The 19,595-nt window shown below is 31.5% G+C and overlaps 1 protein-coding gene across 1 annotated transcript; it reads left to right on the forward strand.

Moving 5' to 3' along the window:
* Nucleotides 1-181: 181 nt before the first annotated feature.
* On the forward strand, nucleotides 182-19,252 carry LOC143042951 (vascular endothelial growth factor receptor 1-like). Its single transcript, XM_076215455.1, has 16 exons — nucleotides 182-191; nucleotides 394-577; nucleotides 2,063-2,205; nucleotides 3,395-3,590; nucleotides 4,053-4,153; nucleotides 6,828-6,964; nucleotides 7,925-8,054; nucleotides 9,499-9,603; nucleotides 10,682-10,801; nucleotides 11,810-12,030; nucleotides 12,262-12,384; nucleotides 12,970-13,040; nucleotides 14,036-14,076; nucleotides 14,328-14,427; nucleotides 16,400-16,505; nucleotides 17,632-19,252. Exons 1-16 carry the CDS (start codon nucleotides 182-184, stop codon nucleotides 18,436-18,438), a joined length of 2,595 nt encoding a protein of 864 aa, XP_076071570.1. The 3' UTR covers nucleotides 18,439-19,252.
* Nucleotides 19,253-19,595: the final 343 nt, after the last annotated feature.

The raw sequence follows: 19,595 nt of genomic DNA on the forward strand, positions 1-19,595 counted from the left end.
TATACGCAAACACATATCAAGGATTATTAATTCTGTTTAGTTTATCCATAAACACGTTCATTTTTATAATGAACAATTTGACTTTCTAACAACTACCTTATCATTGTAACCAATACTCCATAGTTTATTATATCTACATGGCAGTTGTTTCGTAGTTAGATATTAATATGTATATGGTAGGATGCCGTTGAGTTTTTCCAGAGTGTTGTGCTCAAAAGGACTTGGCCCTTTCCAGCTACTGCCGCTTACTATTTTTTAATAATACTTTGTACTGTGATTCTCGAATCCATTTGTTTTAATATTTACATTTCTTTTATCATGTTTAAGTGAAATTGTAATTTCAAACACAAGGCTAATGTGCAAAATTGAAATAAAAAACTTTCTATTTTGTAGAAAAGAAAGAAAGTTTATCTTTAAACATTTCTAATGACAAACCTATTGAGGAAGACAATATAACAATCATCTGCTACGCCACCTTGTGGGAATATAATAAAGTGAATATACGGTACAGAGAAGAAGAATCGGAAACATTGCAATCTATTGAAAATGTGAACAAAAGCACATTAACTAGGGGAAGGTAATGATGAATGAAACTTACATTTACTATATAAATCATTAAGTAACAATAACATACAGTAGTAGATGTAAAACAAGTTAAACTACAAATGAACTCAACAACAAAACTTTAAGGGCATACGATACAGTTACAGGAGAGGTAATGACGTTGCTTACTTAAAATGTTAATTTCGCGACGTCAAACTATGACTTATCGGGAAAAGATGCATTTTTCGACTAATTTTTATCATTCAAACTGATTAATTTGAAAACGAGTGCATGGACATTTTGTTCCATTTTGCAGGGAGATTATGTGGACCAAATTTTATAAAACTGTAAATGGTGCTTTTTTTTTTTAATTTTGAAAAATATACAGAAAAAATACGTTTTTTTTTCTTAATTCATGACCATGTGATAAATATGAGTTATTTCTGAATAAAAAAATGCATAATTTTTTAGAATACATATAAAATACAGGAATTACAAATCATTTAACAAAATCAATTTGTGTTTATCTTTTAAAACAAAACATTGATGGCTTTCTTTCGAAAGGGAAAATACGGCCACAAATCCGAATTTTGAGCAAATATACAAAATTTCGACCTCATTTAACTCAAAAAGTAGCACATGAAGGTATATTTTATAATTACATATTTGGTTAAAAGATTTAAAGAAACGAGTGACCGGTGAAACAAATTGTTCTTCCAATTCTTGAACCAATGCATACAAACATCATAAACTTAGTCTTCTGTGCACGCATTTATCATTTTTTTCGTGTAAATTTCGTATAATCGTCAATTTCTTTTTCAATCGGTCATTGTTGTTGTGAAAATATGGCAGGTAATTAAAGTTCGTGTTTTGAAGCCGAAGTTTAACGATTGTCACCTGTTTGTCAACAATCGACAAAAAATCAACAAAAAAGCATGGAAATTTAGCACGTGTTTAACATGTAAATTCAAATAATAGTTTATTATAAGGACATCCATGCGTATTGTGATCACCGGATTTTTACGAGATGGGTCACACTGAGGTCACTTTGCATACGGAAAATATGTCGGGGGAATTGCTTCCTGGAAGGAATCAATTAAAACAAAGTAAACTTCTTCTAAATATGAATAAATTAAAGAATTGTCTTCAGAAAAAAGTATATGTACATAAGTTTTATAATGAAAACTATCCATTGAGTTAAAAAAAAACCATATGCATTATTTTTTTTGATTTGAGGTTTCTTATGACTTTAATCAGGCGAAACATAGTCTATATGGAAATTTTCATCAAACTGTCAATACGGGATCAAAACTGTAGCGTATGCCCTTAAGGACGGCAACATCAACATTACTTATATAAAAGAAAAGCGAGAAAGTATTATAGTAAGTTATAAGGGACATGGTAATTGACCTTTTTTTGGGATAAAATATCTTATGAAGAAAATACGATTGTTGAAAAGTTTTTTCCTAGATTCATTAGTTTTTAGTTTAAGAGCATTTAACCTTCATTTCCATTTCAGATCTGCTTTTTCCCTGACGGTTGAGCTAGTTATTCATTCAATACAAGTATCAGATACTGGTTCCTATGTTTGTCTGGGTACAAAACGTGAAAGTAGTGGTCATATTGAACCAGATAGAACAGAAAAAAAGATTATAGTTAGAGGTATTTTCCACTTTAACTCTAACACGGATATTTTTACATTTGCATTGATGGACACAAAATGATAAACTTGGAAAAAATCTTATGCCTTTATATATCGTTTACAGCTATCCTGCTGAATTGAATTCTCAAGCCAAAATTTATTCATTTGAAATGTCATTTACTACTGTATTTTCCGTTTTCCCCAAATGTGTATGAGAGGTAAAAAAGAAAATTAATAATAGATATACAGATGACGTCCTCTTCTTAATTCAAAATTGGTCACTATGTTCAAGGCATCCATTCATTGAACTTTATAAATAGAATATTAACGATCAAGTTATATCCTTCTTATATTTTGTTTTACATCTAGAAATTGACAATAAAAGTTATGCCAAAACACGGCAAACAAGGGAAATGGGGGCAATTTTTTTTTACAAAAAGAGCAGGACGTCATGAAAACCAATTTCAGTGCCTGTAAAGGATATATTATGATTTCAGTAATAAAGGGTTGTTGTTTACAAGACTATTGAAACAAGGGTTTTAAGTTGATTTCATACATTCGAAGATGTAACGGACACCATGTCAAACTGCTTTAGCGATATTGAATGTCTGTAACGCATGGATGACCACGGACATGTTCCATCTTTTCCTTGTTTGTGAAATCACCGAATGAGTCATTTAACTAGATTTTCCCAGAAAATAAATAAGGCAACAGTGGTATAATGTTGTTTAAAAGTCATAAATCGATTGGGAAAAGAAAACCAAATCCGGGTTACATTCCGAGGAAAACAAAGGAACAACAGGAACACCGATGTGCAACAAAACAGATATTTGTTTTATAACATCTGCCATATTCCTAAAATAAGCAACCTGGTGGGTGCCATACTCTTCTGGAGCACCTGAGATCAAACAGGTTTTGGCGGAATTTGTATTGGTCAGTCTTTAATTTTCATAATTTTTCTGATCAAACAGGTATTGGTGGAGTTTGTATTGGTCAGTGTTAATTTTCATAATTTTTCTGAACAAACAGGTATTGGTGGAGTTTGTATTGGTCAGTGTTTAATTTTCACATTTTTTTTTATCAAACGGGTATTAGTGTTCCAAGTACAAGTCATGCATGTTGGCTCGATACATTTTTTTTATTTTCCATACTGTTCAGAAGCCACGTATATTGTTTTTACATAACGAATTCCATATCATTCTGTTTTAGGGTTAGTAAAACCTCATTTAGTAGAAGGACAGCATCACCAAAAGACAAGAATTAATATCAACAAGGGAATATCTTACAAAGTAGCTGATTGTGAAATGGTAGGAACACCAGAACCCAGCTTTCGATGGTTTAAAGACAATAAATTAATAGAGTATACAAATATCTTCGGAATATACTTCACAAATAATCAAAAGAGGTATGTATTGTCAATGCACATTATAGAATAATAATATTATATACTCAAAAGGAATATTTTGTTACCTATTTGTCTTTCCAAAATCCCAAATTGACATTTATTAAACATATTTGACAATAGTTTCAAGAGCTTATAACGATATTTTGTAAGAAAATATCATTTATCAAAGCTTCACATGAAAAAATGAGTTCGGCATTTCTAACTGAAGAATTCGACGATGTCTTAGATTGATATATGATATTTGTTTGGTTTTCTTTTAAATAAATAAAATAAAATAAAAGTTAACAGCTTCTCCTTTATTGTAGAGAATATATTATTCATTTGATCATGCCTAGAATATTTGTCATATGAAATATTGATAGAAGAGAGTTAGATTAATACAGTTCAGCAATTTTATTATTCATAATAGTATTCGAAATTCTTTTCGATTGTGTTATATAGATTGCTGATTTATAATTTCAGTTTAAGAATTAATGAAACTTCCAAGATTCATCAAGGTGTTTATACATGTGAAGCAAAAAATAGAGTGGGCGTGGCTTATATGAACTGGACATTAGTTGTTGGTACGGTACTAAAATATGATCAAAAATGAAAAGATGTTTAGAGTAATTGAAGTTAAAAGCGGGTATATACTTACGTCGTCTGTAAATAGATTATCTGTATCTACTGTTTCTAGATCAACAAGCTGTAACTTCCATGTGTTTTCATAAGTCCTTGTCCCACTTCTGACTATCTTTGTATGAGACACAAACATGTTGTATGACTTTTATATAATGTCAAAGTCACATCCAGTAAAGGTATTTAAGTCACGTGTTTTATCTACGTATGATTTAAATATGTAATCATTCATATAATCAATATTTATTATTAGTCAGATTTTACTGTTTGTTGGGATCACTGAAATTATAGCAGTTTTAAGCATCAGTGAATATATCTTAAAATTGAGAATGGAAATGGGGAATGTGTCAAAGAGACAACAACCCGACAATAGAAAAAACTACAGCAAAAGGTCACCAACAAGTCTTCAATGTAGCGAGAAAATCCCCTACCCGGAGGCGTCCTTCAGCTAGCCCCTAAACAAATATATACTAGTTCAGTGATAATCAACGCCATACTAATTTCCAAATTGTACACAAGAAACTAAAATTAAAATAATACAAGACTAACAAAGGCCAGAGGCTCCTGACTTGGGACAGGCGCAAAAATGCGGCGGGGTTAAACATGTTGATGAGATCTCAACCCCACCCCCTATACCTCTAGCCAATGTAGAAAAGTAAACGCATAACAATACGCACTTTAAAATTCAGTTCAAGAGAAGTCCGAGTCTGCTGTCAGAAAATGTAACCAAAGAAAATAAACAAAATGACAATAATACATAAATAACAACAGACTACTAGCAGTTAACTGACATGCCAGCTCCAAACAAGTAAACTGATTGAAAAATTATGATTTCATCATATGAATATTAGGCACAATCCTTTCCGTTAGGGGTTTAGTATCATACCATCATAACATATATGAGAAGAACATAATCCGTGTCATGCCAACAACTGGTTTTTGAATAAATGTGTTTAGTTCCGACGCAAAGACTCTATAAGTGAATCAATATTAACGCCAAAATATGCAACATTTAATGCCCTGACAACAGTATCGTAACTATATCCCTTCTTAATAATTCTATTTAAAGGTTTTGTGAGTTTTAGAGGTGAATACTGATATTTTTGTGCTTTATAAAGAACATTTCCATAAAAAATGGATGTGAAATACCTGAACGTATAAGAAGTCTGCAAGTCAAGTTAAATTTACGAATGATGTCGTTCTACCAATGATAAAATCTAGTAAATGTTTTGACTAGTTTGTGATATCAAAAACTCTGGTGTAATATTTTTTCAGTAATACATAAATTTCTCTCGTTAAAATCTAAAACATTGTTACATACACGAGCGAATCGTACAAGTTAAGTATATAAACACCTAAAGATGGTGGCAAGGGAACGTCGCCATTTAAAAATGGATAATTAACGATAGGAAATGGAAAATCATCTCTTTTACCATATATTTTAGTAGTAAGCTTTCCGTTAGTGATATAGATATCAAGATCGAGGAAAGGGCAGTAGTCATTGTTAGTACTAGCTTTATTAAAATTAAGTTCAACAGGATAAATTTCTTTAGTATACAGACTTAAGTCGTCATTATTGAGAGCCAACTATATCTTGTTTGATATGGTTAAAAAATCCATCCTTGTTTACTGTGAACATGGTGTTAAATAAATACCGATATCAGGAAAGCTCAAAATCTGAATTTAAAGCGAATGAGGCATAACAACTCGGATACCTGAAGAGCTTTATAATCAAAATAGACCCTACGAAATAGCCAAAAAAACTGTATTAAAAACACATTGAACTTCAAGGTCTATTAAAAAAGTCTTTAGAACATAACAGACGTTTGACAAATCCAGCACAAGAACATGTTTGGCTGAGGAAGTTGAAACAGACTTTAATTCTTACTATCGGTCAATGCATTAACGGCGAATTATAAAGAATATAAAAATATATAAAAGAAAAAAAAAAAAAAAAAAAAGAATATATGACAAAATCATACCAAAATGAAATGTAACCAACCAAAAAAACCCCAACTCGTATGTAAACTGAACGATATTACGAATAAACTCATCATAGATACCAGGACTAAATTTTGTATATACGCCAGACGAGCGTTTCGTCTACAAAAGACTCATCAGTGACGCTCGAATCCAAAAAAATAAAAAAGGCCAAATAAAGTTCGAAGTTGAAGAGCATTAAGGACCTGCCTTGTTTGCTTCAATTGTTTATTTTTTACGTATGTTTACGTTTTCCAGGAAATGGTTACAATAGTCAAATTGAAATTACACTTGTTTTGTTCGTGTAGGGTTCGTGTTGCTCAGGGTTTTAGTTTTTTACCTTTTGTTTTTGTATTGTTGTTTGTCTCTGTCTTGTTTTCCGTTTTTTAACCATGGCATTGTCAGTTTATATAAGACGTATTGGTATGAATGTACCTTTGGTATATATTGCCTCTCTTTTATTAATACGCACAAAAACAACAATTTTAATTCCATCTAAGGTCAACTTTGTCTAACGAAATTCTACAAACAATTGTTAAGGTTGTTTAACATAAGGCAAATGGAACAGATAATTTCAAATTTGTATATATAAAATGTGTCGAAATGAAACATTTGCTATATAGATATGATTCTTTTTAGGCGAAGAGCATACGGTACCGTTAAAGACACATGACATCAAAATAATTGTATCTGTGGCGGTTGCAGCAGCAGTAGCAGTCATTATACTTGTAGTGTTGGTAACGTGTGTACTTTACAAGCGTAAGGCTGTAACAATGGTAAGCCATTACACTTGTAGTATTGGTAGTGTTTGTACTTTACAAGCGTAAGGCTGTTGCACTGGTAGGTCTTTACACTTGTAGTGTTGATAATGTGTGTACTTTACAAGCGTTAAACTGTTGAACTGGTAAGTCATTACACTTGTAGTGTTGGTAACGTGTTTACTTTACAAGCGTAACGCCGTAGCCGTAGAGGAGACCCACACGTAACCTGTGGCTGTTGGCAATCCTCTTTAAATAAATAAAGAATTCCCAAAAAAAAAACGCCGTAGCACAGGCAAGTCATCAATAAGGCATACACAATGTACGCTGCTTAAAGGTTTTAAAGAATGAAATAAAAAAACGGGAGGTTTGTTTTGCCACAAAACCAGGTTCAACCCACCATTTTTTTCGTTAAATGTCCTTTACCAAGTTAGGAAAATGGCCATTGTTATATTATAGTTTGTTTCTGTGTGTGTTACATCTTAATGTTGTGTTTCTGTTGTGTCGTAGTTCTCCTCTTATATTTGATGCGTTTCCCTCAATTTTAGTTTTTTTCTCAATCGATTTATGTATTTAGAACAGCGGTATACTACTGTTGCCTGTATGTATCGAACTCCGAGCAAAATTTAAAAAAAACGGAAAGTCCCTTATCAAATGCGAAATCAAAAGCGGTAACACATCAAACGAATGGATAATAAATGTTATATTCCTGATTTGGTACAGGCATTTTCTTATGTACACAATGATTGATTAATCCTGGTTACATAGCTAGCTAAACCTCTCGTTTGTATCAAAATCACATAGAATTTCATTATGATGACAACGATGTGTGATGTGAACAAAACATTCAAAAGAACTGTTGATAAATACCAGTCAATATCATAGATAAACTCATTATAGATACAATGGTATAAAAAGAGATACATTCTCTTATTTCATTAGTATGACAATTTTGTTTCATTCAATTGCTTTTTTCAGCATGAAGAATTGGAGAGGACATTGATGCATCCAAGTGGAGACTATATTCCAGATATACCTATTAATGAACAAACATCCTGTTTACCCTATAATGCAAAATGGGAGTTCCCAAAAAAGAGGCTCACACAGGGTAAGCAGACAAAATCTAATATAAACCAATTTGTGATAAGTCAAATGAATCTGAAGTTTTTAGAAATATCAATTTAACTATGCTCATTATAAGTGATTTGATGCTTTTAAAAGTATACGGAAGCTTTTTGAAAATTTAAACCTGTTATAGGCACAAAAGTATAACATAAGATAGTGTGAATTATTTTAAATAATAAGGATGTTCTTATCTCGGGCAGAAAACCCTAATCGTGTTTGGCACAAATTTTTTGAGATTTTGGTCCCAGGTGCTGTTCGGCTTTGTGCTTGTTTTTTGCTTTTGTCATCTTTGCGTCGCTGGTGGGTCTTGTGTGGGTAGGGCGCGTGACTGGCATGTTAAATTTTAAACCTTGTACCTTTTGTTAGCTACTACAAATGTATCCGTGTGTTTCTTTGTCCTATATGTTCTTCCATTTATTTCTATTGTAGTCCTGTCATGTAATGTTGTTATGTTAACATTGCCATAAAAGCGGAAGGTTTGGCATGCCACAGAACCAGCTTCAACCCACCATTTTCTTTTTAGAATGTCCTTTACCAATTCAAGAAAATGGCCAATGTTATATTATAGTTCGTTTCTGTGTGTGTTACATCTTAATGTTGTGTTTCTGTTGAGTCGTAGTTCTCCTCTTATATATGATGCATTTCCTTTAGTTTTAGTTTGTAACCCGGATTTTTCTTTTTCTCAATCGATTTATGAATTTTGAACAGCGATAAACTACTGTTGCCTTGATTTATTATATGTTTACGGATACTCATTGATAGTATACGTATGATTTTGAAATTTAAACTGATGCAAGTTATTTCTGTCTGCTGATTTAACGTTTATTTAAACACTTGTTAGAATTAAATTGATGCTTTCAGTATATATCGTAATCATAAGTGTTAAAAATGTATACATGTCGGCCGAAGAATCATGATATTTGTAAAATGTGTAAGAAAGGGTTTAATTATTATATTGGTGTTAAATAGAAGTAAAAGTAATAGTATGTTGAAAGTATATAGAACACCACATGGTATATCAAATAAGTTTGAGATGTAAAGAGAATTGATTCCAACATCATGTGGCTTGATATTCCAAACAAAACACATATATGACCACTTACAAAATACCCAACGACGAATTAAAAAAATAAGTGCAAAAAAGAGACGGGAGAAGCCAAGTGGACATTCGAAAGTAGAAAAAAAAACCTGAACACGCCATCGTAAAACAACAACCCTAAAGACAACGAAAAGACAGATAAGTCAATCAAACACTGTAAAAACTAAAGAATGAACAACATGAAACCCATCAAAAACGTAAAAGTTATAAGAGTAAACGCTATTTAAAAAATTTAAGAAAATCAACCATACCATTAATACAATTTATTTGTTATTAAGAGCAGAAATACATTTTCAAGAAAAGCTTATATATTTTATTATAATTTTAGGTATGGTATTAGGTCAGGGAAATTTTGGTCGTGTCATTAAAGCAGAAGCTATTGGTATACTTGAAAATGAAATAGGTTCAACAGTTGCCGTAAAAATGGCTAAAGGTAGACATTAAACTATGTAAACTTTCACTTAGCAGGGTGGTTATTGAGATTTGTCATACCCAATGAGTATCTTCCCAGTAAAATAACATTTTTCTTAACTGATACTATGTATGTATTTACCAAAGTATAAATATATCAGCACACCACTATTAAATCTGCGGAAGTAAACATTTGTTTGTCATTCGTCATGCTATTATGATATCGAGATAAAATTGATTACACTATGTTCAGCACTCTAGACCACTCAAACACTTAGACTGAATAAAAAAATTCAGCTTTTGGCAGCCTTCTGTTACAATTCCTCGTCAGTAGCATCTACAGTTGCAACACAATATATGATATTAATTTGACATGTACGGCTAAACAAGTGACAACTCTACGACAGAACCATCCAGAGATTGTGATACACGACTGAAACACGTATTTTATTCATAAAATTATAAAATAATAAGATAAATATTTGGGTCAAATTCGTTTTCCGAAATAATCTCTGAAATATTCTGTTTGATTTTTTAAACAAAATCAATATCCTTCAATCGACTTTTATTTAATTTTAACTTTCCATGCAAAACAAAATATACATGTATAAGTCTTTGAAAAAATATAAAATAATTGCTTATTATGAAAGAGAAGCAATAGTTTTCCTCTAAATATCAGCACAACAAATCTGCTAATTTGTTGAAGCAAATTTTTGTTCTTTATCCGAGACTCAAACTTTTTAAGATCGATTTTTTTTCAGAAATAATCTGAGATATTCTGCTTGGAATTATAAACATACTAAATATCTTTCAATTGACTTAATTTCAATTTTGAATCGCTTTTAATTTCAAATTTCGCTTCCCCCATGGCTGATTTCTTAGACTAAGGTAGTTAGGAAGATTATTAAACTACCGTCTATCTTCCAAAAATTCCAAGGATCTAAAATATAGTAAATGCTAAACAGCATTACAATCAGAAGAGAAGTATATCCTGTAAAAATATGACTAATTGCTATTTATAAAAGGGAAATTTAAGTATTCGATAAACTTCTGCATCTAAGTTCATTTTTGTATCATTTTTATTTAATTCATGTTGCCAGATTGTACAGATAAAGAACAGATGATGGCTTTGATGTCAGAGCTGAAGATAATGATACATCTTGGTCAGCATCTTAACATTGTAAATTTATTGGGTGCCGTGACAAAAGAAATCAAATATGGTAAGTGAATTCCATAGTATTTACCATTACCACTCTATATAGACTAAGAGTTTTTAAGACGATAGTCTAATTATACATGTACATTATTTTTTACAACAATCATGTTATTGTACCGCAGAACTTGGTATGTATAATACCATTAGAAGCTGACTTTAGGCTGCTTTCTGCTCTTTACACAGGTTGTCTTTTTGACACATTCTCCGTTTCCATTCTCAATTTGACTTGACCTCTGTCATGTTAACATCGATATTTAAACCTTGTCTGATTCGTTTACGAGGTATAACAGTAGAATGAATAAAGATTATCCAAACTGGTATTATGGTCAATTCATTGAAAGGCAATACAAAAAAAGGTCACTGTGACCTTAATTTTTACACCTCTGATAGTAATACGTTGTCAGATTCGTGTCCAAGGCAAAACTGTGTTTAAAACTTAGAGTGACCAAACTTAGTTTCTTGGTGCATTATTGGTGTGATATTAACAATGGACGTTTGACTACTCTGATACTAGTAGTTAAACCTTGTTTGCTTGGTAGCAGGTACATTTCTTTGTTGCCATAGAACTTTTTGTACCGAATTTTTGTTGTTTGTGGATATCTTATTGGAATTTGATGTAATTTTGACCTTTGACATATACATTGCTATCAGTAAAAGATTATCAGCGGAATACCAGTCATATAAAAACGGATATGGAACATATTGTAGTTAGTATCATATCTAAATCTCTTCATGTACAGTTTTCAAACCTTAAACGTTGTCACTGAAACAATGATATGCATCTACATGAGAGTATTAAATAAAGGCAACAGTAGTATACCGCTGTTTGAAATTCAAAAAATCGATTGAGAAAAAAAACAAGTCCGGGTTACAAACTAAAACTGAGGGAACACATCAAATATAAGAGGACATAACAAAAACACAACATTGAAATGTAACAAACACAGTATTAGTCTTGCTATCCGGATAACTCTTGCTCTTCTTACAAATGTGTTGTTTTGGCACTTTCAAGGTGAACTAATGGTGATTATTGAATACTGCCATTTTGGAAATCTTCGTAACTACCTGATTCAAAAGAAGAAAACGTTTAAGGATCCCAAAGACAATAAATTACCAGATAATCTGAATAACGGACCTCTAGAGAATGAAAATGGTCCTCTTTTGACCACGAACAATCTAATTTGCTGGGCTTTCCAAGTTGCAAGAGGAATGGAATACTTGACTTTTAAAAAGGTGACAGCATTTAAATGGACAACATACTTAACTATAATCAGCGATTTAGTTATAATCTTGAAATAAGATAAAAATGAAAAAGTAATATTTCTGTTAAGACTAAATTTGAAACTTGGTTAATACACTTTTGTTTAAATATATCTTACAACATGAGAATACAACACTGGAAAATTCAGGACATGACACGTAATTAACATTTAGGCACATTATAAGTTTTAACTTTTATTTCAGTACATTCACAGAGACTTGGCAGCTAGGAATGTCCTGTTAGCACAAGATAATGTTGTGAAAATCTGTGATTTTGGTCTTGCTAAAGACTGTTATAAGAATCCCGAGTATCGTAAAAAAGGAGATGTAAGTTTTGATTATGGTGCATATTTGTCAATTTTCAATTTTCAATTTCTTTATAAGAACAGGATTTGTTTTTTTTTATTTTGACAATTTTTGTTCTAGTTCCTGGATATAGGTTAAGTTTAAATGTGAGCAAAATGCACGCACACAACGTTGCATATTTTGTTTCAATTAAGCAAACATAGATGCTACAATGTTTTTCAAAGAAGAAAAGGATGTTCACTCTTTTAGCGTATGATATGTGAGTGAAGTAGACTGCAAGTCTTTAAATTTGTGAAGAGTTACTGATGTTTAATTTTTTTTTTATTATTTCTTGAAAAACTGAAAATATGTTTTTTCCTTATTTATTGCTGTTAGAATACTGTCATCAGTCACTTGGGAAGATCCACTCCTGTCTAAAGCTTGTGGCACAATTTAAGAAGGCTGAACAATTGGAGATGTTTAACGTTGAATAACCTTATTTAACAGTTTCTATTGAAAAACATATACAAATTCAATTATATAGCTCATTAAGAAATATTCTTTTAAAATTGTGTTGCTTTTTGTTGCCAGTGTTGTCAGAAAATGTGATTGAATGTATAATTTCAGGGACCAGTTCCTGTAAAATGGATGGCAATTGAGTCTTTGACACATCAAATTTACACCACTAAAAGTGATGTGTAAGTTACCTTTAACACATCACTAAATAATGGGACATTAACCGTAAAACATCAAATCTACACCACTAAAAGTGACGTTAAAGTAACTTCTTTAAAACACATCAAATCTACATCAATAAAGGTGACGTGAAAGTAACCGTTTCCAACATCAAATCTACACAACTAAAAGTGACGTGAAAGTAACCGTTTCCAACATCAAATCTACATCAATAAAGGTGACGTGAAAGTAACCGTTTCCAACATCAAATCTACACAACTAAAAGTGACGTTAAAGTAACTTCTTTAAAACACATCAAATCTACATCAATAAAGGTGACGTGAAAGTAACCGTTTCCAACATCAAATCTACACAACTAAAAGTGACGTTAAAGTAACTTCTTTAAAACACATCAAATCTAAATCAATAAAGGTCACGTGAAAGTAACCGTTTCCAACATCAAATCTACACAACTAAAAGTGACGTGAAAGTAACCGTTTCCAACATCAAATCTACATCAATAAAGGTGACGTGAAAGTAACCGTTTCCAACATCAAATCTACACAACTAAAAGTGACGTGAAAGTAACTTCTTTAAAACACATCAAATCTACATCAATAAAGGTGACGTGAAAGTAACCGTTTCCAACATCAAATCTACATAACTAAAAGTGACGTGAAAGTAACCTTTACCACATCAAATCTACACAACTTAAAATGACGTGAAAGTAACCTTTAACACATCAAATCTACACAACTTAAAGTGACGTGAAAGTAAACTTTAACACATCAAATCTACATCACTAAAAGTAATGTATAAGTAACCGTTAACACATCAAAATTTACACAACTAATAATGACCCACAGGATTGCGTGACTAAATACTTTCAATCGAGGGACCTAAGAAATTCATTTTTTCCGGCACTTGTTGGGTAGGGGTATTTTTATAAGATTTTTGCATTGGACATTTTAAAACATGAATTATTCAAAATATAACTTAATATGATTGTATCTTTTAGATGGTCCTATGGTGTGTTCCTATGGGAAATATGTTCATTAGGTAAGTTTTGATCAAATGCTTATCACAAAAGGATAACTTATAATTATATTACTATTTTGTTTATATTCATGTATGATAATGTATTTTCATTAAATTGATGAATATATTTGTTTTCTTATGGTTGTGACCTGCTACCTATTTCTTGCATGAAGCAGACCCCTCATTCAATATTATGCATCATGTTTAAGTTTTGAAACCAGATAACTGCAACATTTGTAGTACATAACTATTTAAAACTCATTATTTGATAGGTGGTACACCTTACCCGGGCATTGAAATCAACGAAAAATTTATAAACCTGCTGAAGGACGGTTATGTTATGGAGAAACCAGAATATTCATCTGATGAATTGTAAGTCCTTTGTCCTTTGTTAGTCTTGAATGATTTACAGTTTTAGTTCATTTTTTGGAGTCTAGTAAGACGTCTACTATCATTGAACTAGTACACACGTTTCTATAGGGGCAATCTGGAGGAAGTATCGACAACCCATTGTCGGCCTTCGGCTTTTTTCTCCTCCATGATCGGTTTGTGTTTTCTTTAACACATTTCCCCATTTCCATTCTCAATTCTTTTGGAATTTTGAATTCTCAATGCGCTTCAACTTTGTACTTGTTTGGCTTTATACCTATTATGATATGAGCGTCACTGATGAGTCTCACGTAGACGACACGCGCGTCTGGGGTTCTAAATTATAACCCTGGTACTTTTGATAACTATTATTATCTTATCTTGATCTGAATACTTTGTAGTAATCCCTCTTATAACATATGGTTTATTACATGGAAAGATTGTAATTACTCTCGAGTTTCTGAAAGGTTATATCTCTTATGTACGAATCAAAGGTCATAACTTTCCATAAGAAACAAGGGGGGCATTCAAAGCTCATAAGTCGAAAATGAACTGACCATGTCATAGAAAAACGAAAAGACAAATAAGTCAACAAAACAGTAAAAGAATTAGAATAAAGATTTTTTGGTAATATTCATTTGACGTGGCTCGGTACTTATACATGTTGTCATTGCAATATTGTGTCTGGTAATTTTTTGTATTCTTGTCTTTTGTTTTTATTTATGAGCTTTGGCTATATGCCGTTTTGGATTTCTTTGTTGACATAATTGTTTGTCTTAATATGTCTTGACTACTGTACCCTTATTTTTGACATGTTAATCTATTGTTTTATCGTTTGTAGTTCAAAGTAGCTTAACGTACACGATTTATTTGTTTGACTAGATTTAGAAGAAATACCGACATAGCTTGATAATACAATAAATTATCGAATTACTAACACAATTCTATATTGATATTCATGTAATTGTTATATAATACATCAAATAACATAATTAAAAACCTGCTCTTGAACTATATCAAATGTTTAGTAATTTACCTGTGACGTCACTTTTGTGTCGTTGATTCAGTCGTGTGACAGACAATGCGTGGTTCTGTTGTGTTGTTTTATGTGCTGTCCTAGGTTGTTTCACGTGCTTGTTTGTATTCTATGGTTAGCATGTTGAAATGTACTATTGTATTGTTTCTTTGTGTTTTTCTCTGTTCTGAAAGTTTTTGCATTTATTTGAACTGGACTCTTGTCATGTAATGTTGTCATTTTAGAGTCGTATTTAACATTGCCATAAAAGAGCTAGGTTTGGTTAGCCACAAAACAGGTTCAACCCACCATTTTTTTCTTAAAATGTACTGCACCAAGTCGGGAAAATTGCAGTAATTATCTTATAGTTCTATTCTGTATGTGTTGCATTGTCGTTTGTTTTTGTTGCACTGCAGTTTTTCTGTTGTTTCGTTGTTTTCCTTTTATACTTGTAGTTGATGTGTTTCCCTCGGTTTGAGTTCGTAACCCGGATTTGTTTTCTCTTAATCGACTTTTGAACAGCAGTATACTCATGTTGCCTTTATTTGATCACACATTCATATCAATATAATGGAATTTTATGCGACTGTCATACAGAAGTCAAATATGAACAATTAAAAGAAAAAAGAGTAATTTTCTTCTAGGTTGAAATAACACATATCGTTGTTAATTATTTCCGTTGTTATGAAAGGCTTTCAATTGGAATTACAACTAGTAATAATTTTCATCTGAAATTGTAATCTATTTTCCGTCAGATATTCAAAAATAAAGTTATACAATGAATGTATTATTGGATTTACTTGAACTGCAAAAACTCTAAACCATCTGGTTACCCCCTTTTGAATATTCTTATTTCATTTGATACTTAGGAAGAACAAATATCTTTTTACTTTTCTGAATAGTCTATAATATCTTAAATTTGTCTCATGTAAATTTCAATAAATCGATCTCGTTATTTAGGTATAAAGTCATGAAAGCAACATGGCGAACAGAACCAGATGAGAGACCATCTTTTACACAGTTAGCCGGTTTAATGGGAGATCTCTTAGAGGGTAATGTTAAACAGGTATACTTTCTTCCAAGTACAAGTGTAAACGTCCCTCAAAATTCATGTTGTCAGTTATCAGAGTTTACATAGATGTCATGAATTATATCATTGTAATAGTACAGAGTAATTGAATGCATTGTTCTACATTAGTCTATACCTATCTCGCACAGATGCAAAATTAAATGATGAGTTGACATGCGTTTAAAATCTTTTGCATCTAATCAGACATCAAGAACATATAAGACACTCTTTAACAACAAGTTATCCGCAAAAATGGAGTGAACAACAGTACAATGATGAAAAAAAAGTGTATTCATATTTCATTAATTCACAGCAGTACAAATCTGACTCAATTTAGTTAGAATCTAAATAGAAAAAAATAGCAAGCTTTTTTTTCTTCTGTAAAGTGTTTAATATACTCTTAAATACAAACTGATTATTTTGATTATAGTGTATATTTGAGACCAAATCAAATGTAAACATCCCTTACTTTTTCAGCTCTTTATCAAATACATACTTCAACATTTGAATATAAACGAGATTTACTAAACTATTATTGTAATCAATTGGTTGATTGGTCTTCGTATAACACTATTGTGCTATTTCGAGGCTGTCATTTTTATTTGAGGAGGAAGCCGGAATATGAAAACTGACAATCCTAGTCAATTAAGTTTGGAGTTGGGCGCACTTGGCACTTGTGCTAATCGGTCTCACAACCTCGGTGTTGACAGTAAACGTAGACTCACTTGCAAGTGAATAATTCATCAACTATTACTCTTAGCTAATTTTGACAAAATTGAACTAAATTGGCTGTTTAAAGCTTATTATTATTTTATTATATCACTTTCAGTTGTGATTGAACAAACAAACAAACAAAACTCAAATTTATTTTTTCTATATTTTGTAGCTTATTCTAATTAATATATATTATTGTTAATTTATTACTTGACTCTTCTTAGGAGAATTTCTCCCACATCCTATCTTGTTTTTCAATAATGACATCACAAAACTTCCTTTATATAAACGGGAGAACTTATAGGTATTAAGTTTTCTCATGTTTGCGATTTCAATTATAAATCTACATGCATAATATGATATGTGTATATAGACTTTGCATACCTTTAAGTAGTATCTATATTTTCAGTATTACTTGAATTTATATACCTCTAATTACTTAAAAATGGTGGATGCAGACAAGACAGAAGGTGAATCGAGCAAAGGAGCGTTTGGATACAATGGCTATCTAAAAATGAGTGGTGAACCGTCAGACTATACAAAAATGGAGCAAGCTCCATCTCATCCGATTAATCAGAATAAGTTAAATGAGGATTTCGACAGTGAAAAAAGCCCCATCATCAACAAAAAACAGTGGTGTGAAGATAATTTTAGTGCTGTCGAACTTCAACCATTGAGAGTTAAAGAAGATATTGATAACGACATATTGTCACGCTATACAAAAATGGAGCAAGCTCCGTCTCATTCGATTGATCAGAATATGTTAAATGCAAATATTGATCGTGACAAAAGCCCCTACATCAACAAAAATCAGTGGTGTGAAGAGAATTCTAGTGCTGGCGAACTTCAACCATTGAGTGTAAAAGAAGATATTGATAACGACATATCGTCACACTATACGAAAATGGTGCAAGCTCCGTCTCATTCGATTGATCAGAATAAGTTAAATGAGGATATCGACCGTGAAAAAAGCCCCTACATCAACAAAGAACAATGGTGTGAGGGGAATCATAGTGCTGTCGAACTTCAACCATTGAGAGAAAAAGAAGATATTGATAACGATATATCACGTCAAGCAAGTAACCGTGAACAATATATTAATACTTCGTCATACTGCCAAAGAAATGAGCATACACTTATTGAAGTTCCCAATGCACCTGTCCCTGTGTCCGCTCAGATATCTCATAATAAAGCGGAACCAGAAGACGAAATGTGAAATTTATGTAGTAAAGGTGGACAATTTTGTGAACTTTGGAGATAAATCATGGCCTATTGATAAAAATAACAAGTAATTCCGGAATGTTATACAAACTGGTGTTTTATACAATTGTGATATAATTTGTGAACAATTACATACCTCTTTTTTTCATAATGATTACATTAATCTTAATAATAGACTTATTGTCGCTTCAGACAGATTCCCCAACTTGTAAATATTATTTTATTTATTTTGATGTAAATAGTTATACTGTGGGTTTTAATCATAATTCACGTGATATCAATTTTGGCGGCTTTTTTGAACAAATGCAAACCAAGGACTCAAATGTCCATGTGATCTTTTGTATATCCACGAAAATTAGTTTTCACAAAAACACTGTTTTTCCTCATCCCACAAGAAATAATCATAAGTTTCTTTTTTATTACATATTTCATGGTGTTACTTATATTTTAGTTCAAAAGAAACTTCGATAACACATTTAAATTTTATTGAACGTTTACTAAATTATTTCGAATGATCGAGTGGTATTTATCAGTAATAGTTTTCGAACAGATTTGAATTATCATTTTGACTTTGTTATTATATTGTGTATGATTAATTTTTATTATGACAGGAGTCAAGTCAGTATTATAAAATGTATAGTGTATTCAATGTATTTATTTAAAAGTGATTGTAGTTTTTTTAAGGAACTTATATCTAAGTTTACCATAACATAATTGAGAACACGCTTTGTTACTGTAATATACCTCTCTTTTCAGTATGTTAATACTGACAATTTATATGTAAAACAATAAAGAAATACTGAAAACCGCGGTAAAATTCTAAACAGAAAGTTCCTAAGCAAATGGCAAACTCAAAAGCTCAAAAACATAGACATAATATGAGATAAATATAAAATAAAATAAAGTGGTACAACAGTCAAAGTATGAAGTAAAAATAAGGACGGTCATTATGCCTTAGTATAGGTGGTAGGCAAATACAGATTAGAAACAGCACGAATTATTAACTAAAAGAAAGTGTTTGTAACATGTTGACTACTTCATTCCTTGTTTGTCATGATTTCAGATCAAAAAGCTATTCTGTAAATATTTCAAAACACTGTAAATGGAATTGTTTTTTAAAGACTTTTCTTATTTATTCAATACGAATGACTC

Source organism: Mytilus galloprovincialis, chromosome 8 (assembly GCF_965363235.1).
Source record: "Mytilus galloprovincialis chromosome 8, xbMytGall1.hap1.1, whole genome shotgun sequence".
In the NCBI taxonomy this organism is placed as follows: Eukaryota; Metazoa; Mollusca; class Bivalvia; order Mytilida; family Mytilidae; genus Mytilus; species Mytilus galloprovincialis.